Here is a 12,770-nt window from a genome sequence, read left to right on the forward strand (position 1 = left end):
GACTTTGCAGGCAGGTATAATATATTTTGTAATACATTACCAACAAAAGTGGGTAAGAATAGAACTAAATGAGAGTGAAATGCTTTGCCCCATTGAGGTATGTATAAATTGTATTAATATACTTAGAGTATTCAGAGTAGCATAGCTATAGAAATGTGCATAGCCCACTGCTGTGAGAGAAGAAATGAAGACCCAACTTAAAATACATCAAAGTAATCCCACTGGATTCAAGGGGCTGATTCATAGCATTGAGCTAAAGTTGGCCATCCACAAACAGCATACTTGCTGTAGCCTTCCTAGCTGCAGTAAGTGGGTTCCCATACCGGTAACTGCTTCCAGCACCATTTACTTGTGGCCCAGAACAGCATGATAGAAATGGCTGGGACTGTGAAAGGGAAAGAAACCAAAAGTAAACAGCACCTTCTAAGAACAACCTCGATGCCTCCCCCTACTGAGCAGAGCTTCCAATCTATGATTAATTGATTAGATGTATTCCATGGGGACTGTGACTCAAAGTCAATATAGAGCTGTTACATATGCATTAACAGGTTTTGTGTATTTTTAAACCCTTAGCACTCAATTAAAAATTATGGCTGATTATGCTAAGCCTAGAATTATTTTACATAATATCAAGCACTAATATATTTACCCCATCAGACAAACATCAGTGTATTCTACTGCTCCGTAAAACATCAAACAGTGTTTTCCTATAACCACAATGTCTAACTTTTCAGCTGTGGAATCAAGGACAAGCTTGTGTGTTTTATAGATGCATAGATTCTTTCCTTCCTTCCTTCCTTCCTTCTTTCGGTCACTGATTCCCCTTCTAAATCCCCTCCCTAAAGAAGATTTTTCTTATGTAGGAATTAAAATGTATACTTCAAAAATCTGAAACTCTGAAAAGGGTGTCCCATGTGGTGGGACAATCTGAGAAGGGAAATGGTGGGCATTGAAAGATTTATTTATTTATTTATTTATTACTTTCAATTTATATCACACCTATGCTGGGGCAAACTGGTTCAAGGTGGCATACACAGGTAAAATTCGATAAATCAATAAATACAATAAAATTCACATAAACAACAATTTACATAAAGTGCTAATAATACTGATAGTGGCGGTTACTATACATGGTCCAATAAAGAGAGGCAATATCCAATGATGAACCACAGGGCCATAGTATGTTCAATGTTCGATGTCTCATTCGTCAGTGGCGGCTCCTATTCGAAGGCCTGGTGGATGAGCTCCATTTTACAGGCCCTGAGGAACTGTAAAAGGTCCTGCAGGGCCCTGATGCCCTCCAGGAGCTCATTCTACCAGTGTGGAGCTGCCACTGAAAAGGCCCTGGCTCGTGATGGCCAGTCTGGCATCTTTCAGGCCAAGGAGAGTTAGGTGATTTTGTGACCCTGACCTCAGTGCTCTCTGGGGCACATATGGGGAAAGGTGGTCCCTCAGGTAGGCAGGCGTATCTATAATTGGAGTGGCTCAGCCCACCCCCCACCCCTGGAACAGTCTCTTGTTACCTCCCTTGCACTAGTTGCTTGTGGCCTGCATAAGAGCTCTGGATGGGCCAATTCCAGCCCCTGTGCTTGACACCCCTGTGTTAGAGGTTCTTAAATGAGACAGAGGCATAAATGGCCACATACAACCAAAAGCACCTGGGCTCAGCAACATCATCTAACAACCCATCCATCCTAGCAGACTTACTTAATCCTGCAAAACTACTTTTTCCAGAATTCCTGTTTGGTGTAGTGGTTAAATGCATGGACTCTAATCTGGGAGAGCCGGGTTTGATTCCCCACTCCACTTGCACCTGGCTGGATCTTGGGCAAGCCGTAGTTCTGATAAGAACTGTTCTTGAAAAAGAGCAGTTTCTGTCAGAGCTCTCTCAGCCTCACCTACCTCACAGGGTTTCTGTTGTGGGGAGGGGAAGGGAAAGGAGTTTGTAAGTTGCTCTGAGACACCTTTGGGTAGTGAAGGGCGGGGTATAAATCCAATCTCTTATCTTCTTCTTCTTCTTCCCTTACTGCCCTAACTGTTGCATTGTCAATTGTCCCTCCAAGCATGCCACAGTGCCACATAGAAACCCCAAAAGACCAAAAGAAACATTTATACAGGCCCTTCCCTGTGTAAATTGATGGTGAAACCAAAACTCCAGGGACGTAGTAGGTCAGGCCAAGGTAGAGTTTGATAGAGTTGACTCTCTCTTCCCCCTTCCCAAGCAAGGAAGGTGGTGTGCAAAGCAACACCACCAACCATGCAGGCTGCGGGGAGGGCGAGGTAAAAATGCCTAAATAAATAAATAAATAAATAAAATGGGCTGAAACTGCCCCCCGTTGGTCTTGAGGTAATGGGGGTAACCTGTTTGGGTGCCCATAGAATTGAGCCCACTGGTCCAATTGCTTTGGGACACAGGGGTTTATGTGGGGAGAGGCTCCCGAAGCTACCCTGAAAATTTGGAGCCTCTCCCTCAAACCCCCTTCCCCCCAGAGTCACTAACACCACTGTGGGGAAAAAGTAACTATTTTTCCCACCATAGAGAACAATGGAGGAGATGGGGCAACCTGTTTGGGAGCCCATAGAATTGAACCCCCCAGTCCAATGGTCTTGAAACATGGTGGGTATCTCGGGGAGAGGCTCCAGCAGCTACCCTGCACATTTGGAACCTCTCCCTCAAACCCCCTCCCCTCCAGCCCCCAGAATATACCCTATGTTTTCACCATTGACTTCGATGGCCCATAGGATATAATGGGGCCAAACTGCCACCGAATCTCGGCGGCAATTCGGCAGCAAGCCGATTCAGATCAGAGAATCTGAATCGACCCGCAGCAGCCCGAAAGGGGCCCAAATGGGCCATTTTCAGGGGTGCATTTGGTTCATCCAAACCGAATGCACATCCCTATTGGAGAGTCCCCTGGTCTCACCTGTAGGCCAGATCCCTACTTGAAGTATTTGCCATTTTAAGAGTTACATGAGCACCTTAGATGATAAGTCAGAAGATGCTGGCAAACTGCCAACAGGGGATGAAATTAGGGATGGGCACAAACCGGCTAACAAATTAAAGTTTGTCACAAATTTTGGCTGGTTCATGGTTTATGAAGCAATTTTTGCAAACTGAAGAACTACCATGAATTTTGATGTAGTTTGTGGTGGTTTGTGAAGAGCAGGAAGCAGGGGTTTAAAGCCCTACTTTTTGCTCTTCACAAAAGAAAAGCTCTGCTGTTTGGTTTAAATGGCCCCCTGCTTTCTTCTTCCTGTGAAAAGCCACAGGGAGCAGAAAGTAGGGATTTAAATGGCTCTGAGCTCCCCAGCACTCAGTTGTTTGGTTTAAATGGCTCAGATGGCAAAAAGCAGCAGGGAGAAGAAAGCAAGGGTTTAAACTTTAAATGGCCCACAAACTGATATGAACTGGGTCAGTTTGCAAACCAACCTCCCTGTTCATGTGGGTTCATCGTTCAGCCATGAACCACGAAGCAAACTGCAAAAATGTGGTTCATTCCTAGATGACATAACTTTCATTCCTCAGATTTGTGCTCAATATGGAGCTGTCTGGATGCCTTATAATTCAGTCTTAGATCCTAATGCAAAATCTAACACATCAGGATATCATATGATTTTGTGATTCTCTCTGAAGGAACTTAGAATTGCACTGATTCATACTTGTTGTTCTCTCCATCTATAAACATATTCAATACCATTAGCACATCAATAGATTTCTTTGTAAGGCATAGTGCTCAATAGCTTTTCATTTACAAGGTATTTTACTTTTTTGTTGTTACACATAAAGTTGTAGGATCAAATATTTCCAAAGACTATAAGCAAGCTTTGCAGAGAAATGCCTTGGCAAATACCTTTGGGATCAAGGAGTTTGGAAAAGTTTAACAAACAAGTACCAGTTCCAATCCCATAGTACTCATGGTTGGAGCCAGGGACCACCAGAATAACTGGAGAGAATCCAGGTTCAAATTCTTCTAAGTTTCAAATTTGGATTCACTCCATGCATTATGTGCGTGTGTAGTGGTATGAGTCCACTCTGTAGAATGACTGGTATTCAAATGGATCATTTTTGCAACCATCCTACATTGAATCACCCCCTTCTAAGCCCATAGACCTCACTGCGCTTAGACAGTGCACTGAAAGTAAATATTTATTTATGTTGGGAAGTCTAAGTCTTTTCTCTTTCAGACAATATGAATTTGAGTTGGCTCATTACAGCAGCATGTTCATTTTATGTGTTCTCACTGTTGTACTCATCTGTTGCTTTTTAAAAAAAAAACTTAGACAATATATTCCCTTTTATTTCTATGTCTAATATATTGCACTTCTCACCCACTGATAGCGCCTAGTATAGAACTACAATCTATAGATGAGTTCTCCTGAGCCTGCCAAATGATCAGTCTTAAACTCAGCTCTGTGCTGGTAAATCAGCACAGAATATTGCTTATTAAAAGTGTAATCACTGGGAATCCCATGGGGACCCCAAAGCCTTCTGTGTTGTGGCCGTTTGCTTGCAAACTAGGAACAGTTTTAATTTTTGTTTTCATCACCTCCAATTCTCCCCTAAATTCCCCACAAAGGATGAAGCTGATGCAGGCTTGAAATGCTCCATTATTAAATAAACAGTATAATCTGAAATCTTATATGGTAGAGACACAAAGAAGAAACTGGACCCCTTCTGTCACCATGCTTGAAAATCAGGAATAAGGTATTCAGTCGGGTTCCTGCTCTCAGGTTCCCTGTGCAGGGAAGGAGGCAGCTGCTGCACACAGGGTAAAGAAGGAAGTGTGCAGCCCAGCTGAGCCTCAGGCAACACAAGAAAAGAGGTTTGGGACTTGGCAAGCCTTACACAGCCTGGGGAGAAGAGCACCCAGCCAAGCCCTGAACAATGAAGCTCTCCTCTGAGGGCCAGGGCCAGGAGCTCCCTCTATCTAATGGCCTTTCTTAGGGCCATTTTTTCATCCCAGTCCACCACTGCTTATATGCTATTCTGAGTGCCTGGGAAGAAAGCTGAAATATAAACGTACGAAATAATTTCCACAATGAAATCCTAACACCAAGAGGACTTGGAACTAACAGCACAATCCTAAGAACATTTTCCTGGGAGCAAGTTCCATTCAGTAGACTTGAGTAGGATTCTGAGTAAATCTGCTTGGGATGGTTCTGTAAATTTCCCAGTATGCACCAGTCACCTCAGGAGATGGTGAAACAGGCAAGGTACCAGCCATGAGGTCATATTCTGTATAATATTGGTTTGGTTGATATAAATTTGAAGTTGGCACTCATATTTAGGGGTAAACACTGGTCGAGAAATCTAGAGATTTACTTGTTGAATTAATAAAAATTTGAATAGTGCTATCAGTTATACAATTGAATGTATACAGAGTTAGGCTTTGTCCTATATTATTATAGTCCTCTTTTAATATTTTTTTTAAAAAAATTATTTAAAACCTTCTAATGACATTTCTCTCTAGAAGATGCCCAAAGCAGCTTACAGTGTGATTTAAAATAACCACAATTACATAAGGAAGCAAATATGTGAGGGTCAGTGTCACCCTTTCCTCTTAACATTTTTTAAAATTTAATGTATTTGCTATACATGCAAAAGATGCTGTGTTTATTCCAATTTGCATCTTTCTAACATGAAAAAATTAAATATACAGGTTAATTTGATGGCTTTTGGAGTGATTATCTATAAAGTATTTCGGCAAACAGCCATGTTAAAACCAGAAGTGAGCTGTTATGAAAATATAAGGTAAGTTCAGCTTCAACTCAAGTTTGTTGTTTTTTACTGTGGTACATTTAGAACTTTTGGTGCTAGGCAGTACTTTGTTAAGAAATAACTGCCTCCTGATCATTTTTTTTAATTAAAAAAGTATATTATATTAAGTCCTTGTCTTAATCTTGTATCAGATTTTTCTCAAAGAGGTATTGATATAGACAGTACTGTGCTCAACATGAGATAAGTTAACTTATCTGTGACTGAACTGGAAATTTGCTCTGCGGTGACTAAATGTAATTGAAGAATGCTTGCAAAAGAAAACCAAGAACCTTTTCCTGTCCATGCATTCTAAATTGTCTCTAAACTGCTTGTTTGATCTTTGTGCCTGCATATGGTTAGATTCAACCTGATTTTCTGCTGATGAAAAAGGAAGGATCCCCTTTGACCACCAAAAAGCATCTACCCATAATTGGATATTGTGCTGTTGTTGCACTATAGCCATCATTTTCAACTGAATTTTCTTGTCCACACAGGAAAATCCGGATGCAAATTACTGCTGAAGTGCAGTAATAGCCCGATATACAAGGATGTTCGCATTCAGCTATAAATTTCATATTCATTCTAAAAAATATAGCAGATGTATTTTTCATGCCAAGACCAAGAGAAACTTAAACCATTCAGGTAGTCCCTCCCCCCAAAAAAAAGCTCTCTGAAAGTAATAATTGAAATTATGATTAAACAGCTTTGGGGCTGCTAGAGTTCTCCTCATAATACTTCTGAGAAACTCATATCTGTGTAGGGTTGGTAAACAGTGGGAGACTCAGCTTAGAGGAGGGCCTTACCAGTAATGTCTGGCACTACCCAGAAACAATGTCATCATGTAGGGGAAATGTTAGAGTGTTGCTTGATGTGATGCCATCAGTTCTGGGTTGTGCAAGAAGTGATGTAATGACATCAGCAGAACACCATTCATTCACACACAAACCATTTCCCCAATCATTTTCCCCCTGACAGCAGCAGCAGCAGGAAGAACCAGTAGAGGGCAAGAAGTCTCCCACAGAACAGGTGACCTGGTATACTGGCTTGCAGGTTCCGAGCATCAGGTGCCAGAAGTCAAGCAAGGCAGGGTCATTCAGTCCAAGATCAGGGGTCCTGGAGTCAGGCAAAGCAGAGTAATTCAGTCAAGGTCAGAAATCAGGCAAGGCAGAGTTCATGGCTTAGCATCCACACCTGACAGCCTTGCCTAGTTGGTTTTATAGTCCCACACCTAAGGGTCATGCTTGCAACCAGTTGCTCGGAAGCAGTCCTGCAACTACACTCATCTTTGTTATCAGCAAGTAGCTGGCGTTGGCCCAGGAGGCATGCACTTTGCTGTCTTGTCTCTGGCTCTGTTCTGTGCCTCTTTCTGTGGTGCTCTAAGAGTGTAGGTGATACTGGTGGGCTGAGAATGGTCATCTGAGGTTCACCTGCTGAATCAGGGCTGGAGTGTTGGTGGCTCTGCACCAGCTGCTGGCTGTGAATCCTGACAAGCTTGCAGCTCATTTTCCTGCCAGTCAGCAGCTGTTAACTCAAGGCTGGCTACACAAGGCTTCTCTTCTCCTGAAGAGAACACGCTATCGCTGAGCCCTGGCTGACCAAAACGTGGTCTCCCTCTATCTAAGCATATTTGCAGTGAACTTTGGTGGCATTTATAATTCAGGATCATGGTTTTACTGTCTAGAATTGAGCTCTGCACTGCATACAATACCCTAGAACCCGAAATAAATTTGCAAATTCAAATGTTTTAAAAGTCTCTTTAAATTATTTTAATTTTATTGGAAAATGTCCCAAGAAAATTTAGTATGGGGTTGATAATGTAAGATGCCACAATCACTCAGGAATATGCTGAGGGTCCTTTTAAGCAAAGAAAGTATGAATAAATACAGGAATACTGGGCCTAAAAAACATTCCTTCATAATAGCTTGCCTAGCCACTTTACCCAAGCCCTAAGTAAAACCTGATCTGAAATTCCTCTAGATTCTGGTACTCTGAAAATGTAATAAAACATGAAATGGACTTCTGAGTATTATAGATAAGCCCTGCACAGCTCTAATTCTACAGTTCTTGACTGAGCAAACTAATTCTTAAAAGCCATGCTTCAAGTAGGATTGAAATAGTTGTTTCCAATCAAGAATGACACTTCTTACAGAGAAACCTGAGTTGGTTCTCAGTCCAGTTCAAATCATATTCATTTCAGTGGGAGAAGTAAGGCATGTCCTCAGTTCTCCCATTGAAATGAATGGGCTTAAATACTTACCTTCACCTGGTATCTGGGTGATTCACTTTTCTTCTGGGGAAGATAGAAATGTGGGATCAGTTTTGTTTTTTATCTTTTCTTTTCCCAAGATTTTTTTTTACTTTGTGTGCTGCTATGATTTTTCCATCAACTCATTCTCTTTAAAACTGATTTATAGAGACCTTGAAAACCGTTTGTGTTGGAAAAGCTGGAGTGTGCTACAGGGACCGTTGAAAACAACTTACTGTTTTTGTTGCTTAGAAACACTCCTGCAGTTTCAACTCACTGCACTAGATTTATAGTTAGAATTTAGCAATTGTTTGATTGATCACTTTTCTTCCACTGCTTGCCCTATCAGCTTCACACAGTGCACTGCTTCTAATGAAGGCAAAAAAATATTCATTTTTGAGGAAACAATGGTATCAAAAGAAAAAAGAGCTAGAGCACAGTTCCCTTGTGCATAAGAAGTCCAGCGACTGCTGGACCAAAAATGAAAGAAAAAACTAATCAGTGAGCTCGTTCACAAGACAACATGGTGCGATTTGTTAGACTCCATGAGCTGGGCTGTATATACTTCTAATACAGTGTGTTTGCAATAACAAAATGGGAGGGGGGGGAGAAGCCCCAAACCCAGCCAATTTATTGGTATGCTATTAGAGCATCAGTATTCTGACCCTGCAACAATTTAAAGCTCTCTTGTGTTGTAAAAGCAAAATCCTTTTAATATAAAGAGAAAGTCTGGTTTTACAGCCAGCAGTATCTCCAAGGCTGAAACTGAGAAACAGCCAGAAGATCCCTTTGATGTCATGCACATGTGCTGACCTAAGAGCATACTATACATTTTTTCCAAGGTTTCTTAGGGGGTATACTTCATAACAGACATATGTTTTACCTTGGGGAATTATACTAACAGTAGATTTAAAATCAAATCATATGGCTCTGCAGTACACCAGAGAAAACAGATTTGAAGATTAAGACAGCCAGTGTTTTAAAAACCATCCAATTTTACTTTTTCTGAAATGTTTTGCTAGAAAGGGAAGAGTATATAATTCTGGTAGTAGCACCACAGTACACCCTAAAGAAGGCACCATGTAATTGCAGTGCTGTTTCCAGGGATTTTCAGCTGAAAATTTGCTGCTTTCATTGGGCAGGAAAAAAGGATGCTTGGTTGATAACTTGTCCTGCTTCTGCCTAGATCTTGTGCACGAGGGGCACTTTCTCTCCTCTTTCTCCTTGGTGCTACCTGGATCTTTGGAGTGCTCCATGTTATCCAGGGATCAGTGGTCACTGCATATCTTTTCACAATCTTTAATGCCTTTCAAGGACTGTTCATCTTCATATTTCTTTGTGTTTTGTCACGAAAAGTAAGTACTTTCTGTTTCTTAAAAATGCTATTGATTTTTATGCACTTACACATGAGTCACAGCATCCTTCAAATTTCATGTTCACAATGTTTACAACAGTCCTATTGAAATGTATGTTTCATCCATTTTTTTAAAAAAAGACTAAATTGTTGCTCTGATATAGGCATTTGCAGTCTCCAAACCAACTCCAAACATAAAAACCTGGGGAAATTCCTCAGTTTTGTATTGAGGAATCTGTGCAATCAATCTTTGAGCTAGTCAAAAAGGCCTGGATTTTAGAACATTCCAAAGTGAGCAGATGGGAAGGAGAGAAGGAAGCAATAAAAAGGGAGACACTATGGGGGCCTTCAAGGAAGGGGGGGAAAGAAATGGTGGGGAAGGGGGATTAGGTGCCCCCCTGGAAGTCCTTGTGGATCCCCCCATTGGTAATAATCTAATTATGGATTGGGGTTAATAGGTAAATTCAAATTCTGAAAGTCTCTTTGATATCTCTCCTAATATTTTCCAAGGCCAGTCCCACTGGAAAGTTGCTTAACATACGTATATATTTAGTGGCTAATAGGGCAACATGATCATTTCCTCTTTTCACCCTAGATCCAGGAGGAATACATTCGGTTGTTCAGAAATGTCCCTTGCTGTTTTGGATGCTTGAGGTAAATGGATGGAATGCTAACATGAGCAGTGCCGTGGAAGAAAGGCAAAAATGAGAGGCTTTGGAAGGAAAATGTTATATTGTGAAAGTATGAAATGAGCCACTGAGCTGTCATCTCTCTTAAATCAATTACTTTCTCTCCAGTATAGGTATTGTACTTAAATGCACACTCAGGCACACTATATTGTGTACAAACAGCATATCTGTACAAGACAGACTGGTTTATTGTGTAACAAATAAGGCTTCTAAAGGAGCCCAGGACTCTTCAGGGCTAATGGCTGCAGCTCAGGAGGCAGTAATCCCAATGTGCAAAGCAGTTTTTGTGAGTAGCTGCGCTCTTAATGTCATACCTGCTGACTCGGTAATGAAAATAATTTTGCTTATTGGTGTTTAAAGAGAGTAAATTCTATTACAGTGTTAATAAACAGAATCTACTTTTACCAAGACTCAGTGTCCGTTGTTGAAAACAAGCAGATTAAAAGCAAGATTGGGTAGCTGTGTATAGTTGCTCTTGTTCAGATCTTGTATATTAATCAATGTTTCATTTGCTCAAGAAAATGGAAACATTCTTCCATTCCCATCATGTTAAGAGTTACTGAATACATATCATTTTTGCCTACAGGAGATACAATGGACAACTGGAGAGTTTCTTTAGCCATGAGTATGGGAGTTGGGATGCTGAGCCAGTTTGGTGTAGTGGTTAAGTGTGCGGACTCTAATCTGGGAGAACTGGGTTTGATTCCCCACTCCTCCACCTGCACCTGCTGATGTGACCTTGGGTCAGTCACAAGCTCTGCTATAGCTGTCCTTGAAAAAGAGCAGTTTGTGTCAGAGTTCTCTCAGCCCCACCCACCTCACAGGGTGACTGTTGTGGGGAGGGGAAGGGAAAGGAGTTTGTAAGCCGCTCTGAGACTCCAAGTGAAGGGCGGGGTATAAATCCAATCTCTTCTCTTCTTCTTCTTCTTGATATGCATAGCAGCTGGGCAATCTATGTAACCTAACAAAATAAAATGTTAAGTACCACGCTGTTTACATACCACGCATCAATGTTTTCTTTGTCCCTCTATTTTGATGGAACTATCTTTGCATTATGTTTTCCACACATGCATCCTGGGGACAAGTAGAAAGTTGTGTTCTAAAGTTCCCTTTGCAGGCATGTGCAGATCTAATCTGGATTGGGATGAAAGTCCATGGAGGGGTGTTTATACTTTCACCCACATTATTTTATTGATCTTAAATAGCTTTGGGGGTGCTATTTTCCCTATTGGGGGCCGTATGTGTATGGATTAACTTCAGATTATGCTTCCACAATGGGGCAAATAGCACCCCAAGGTCATTTCTAGCTAGCACAGGGGGGTACAGTCATGGCCACAAGCCAAATCAGCCCCAAAGATGCTTGGAAAGCAAGAAGCTTCAGGATATGCTTCTTCACCCAACCCAGGAACATTTCCAAATAAAAGTATGGATTCCATTGCAAACATGGCATCACGCTAACACAGGAGAGGTTATTTGCAAGGGAGAATCAGTTAGCTGGATCGACTACATAATCCTTTTCCCACTTGGCAGTTATTCATAGCAAATACACATAACTCTAGCTACTTTAACCTGTGGGTTTTTTTTCATTGGCTGGAAATAAGCCTGAATGAAGCACTTAAAAGAAAGAATCTGTGAGAAGGATTAAAGATGTCAAAGCCAGTTACGATGACCCCCTTCCCTTTCTCTCCCTGAGAGGCAAGATTTTCCTTCCGTTTTTCTTTCCCTTGTCCTAGTTGTCTGTTTTCTTCCTTCCTGAATTATTCTGGCTGTCCCACCCTGTCACTGTATAATATTTTGGCTGTTTGCTCAGCCCAGGAAACTGAGGGAAGGAATGGGGGCCCCCTTTAACTTATACGACTTAAATGACATTCAAAAAAAGTTTCTATTCCAAATTAACAAAATATTTCATCCAACATAGAGACAAAATGTCAGGTGAAATCAGGGGTAAAATTTCTGAGGTAACTCAGTATAGATAGCACTGAGATAAAATCAGTACATGCACAGACCTTAGTTATTATGTTTCAGGCTAATGAGAGTTTCTTAAGCTTTTCATGGTGACTTAAATATTTATGTTGAGAGGCTTTTGTTCCAGTGTTTTCCCAAACACTCTAGTACACTTTCTTTGATTATTCTCTGACTTTGGTTCTGTTTGAATGCGTTTGAAAGAGTAACCTCATTAAAGGCTAAAGCTGCTCATGAACAGCTGAACGGCCAATTGATAAAGTGACTTCCTGCTGCATGAACTGTTACCAAATGTACTTGGGGCAACTCGTGCAAATTACCTTCCCTATATGAACAGGACTTAGGCCCAGGGAGACCAGTCCAGATGTAGCAGTGGCAGTCAGGCTAGGTGCTAAGCCAAAATAGAGGCATTTTGGTCTTGGCAGAAGACTAGTGAGCATAACAAGGGCTGAACCAGTAGGTGTATGAGAATCCATGGCAGTAATGAAGAGGAGGAACAAACACCACTAGCAATGGGAAGGGGAAAGGAATGATCCTTAGCCAGGTTGCCTGTCCAGCTGCCTCCACAGAAGTGTATGAGGGTGTCCCAGAAGGGGGACAGAGCAGAAACTACTGCAGGCCTTTGTTTGGAAACCCACAAAAGCCAGAATACCTGCATTTAATGTATCTGTTGCAGGCTGATGGAGAGTGATTGAATCTTTGTCATGTTAGAAATTAATTAAAACTCCCTGCACTTTTGGAATTAGCATGTTGAGAGAAGGC

The 12,770-nt window shown here is 41.4% G+C and overlaps 1 protein-coding gene across 1 annotated transcript in view; it reads left to right on the forward strand.

Moving 5' to 3' along the window:
• The window catches only part of ADGRL4 (adhesion G protein-coupled receptor L4), an 85,232-nt gene extending 74,872 nt beyond the window's left edge, over positions 1-10,360 (forward strand). Inside the window, exons 11-13 of the mRNA XM_015407104.1 lie at positions 5,661-5,752; positions 9,190-9,358; positions 9,953-10,360. Coding sequence (XP_015262590.1) covers positions 5,661-5,752; positions 9,190-9,358; positions 9,953-10,015 — 324 coding nt within the window. The 3' untranslated portion in view covers positions 10,016-10,360. The remainder of the gene's footprint in view (positions 1-5,660; positions 5,753-9,189; positions 9,359-9,952) is intronic.
• Positions 10,361-12,770: the final 2,410 nt, after the last annotated feature.

The sequence above is a fragment of the Gekko japonicus genome, unplaced genomic scaffold (assembly GCF_001447785.1).
Source record: "Gekko japonicus isolate JY-2015 unplaced genomic scaffold, Gekko_japonicus_V1.1 scaffold3031, whole genome shotgun sequence".
Lineage (NCBI taxonomy): Eukaryota > Metazoa > Chordata > Lepidosauria > Squamata > Gekkonidae > Gekko > Gekko japonicus.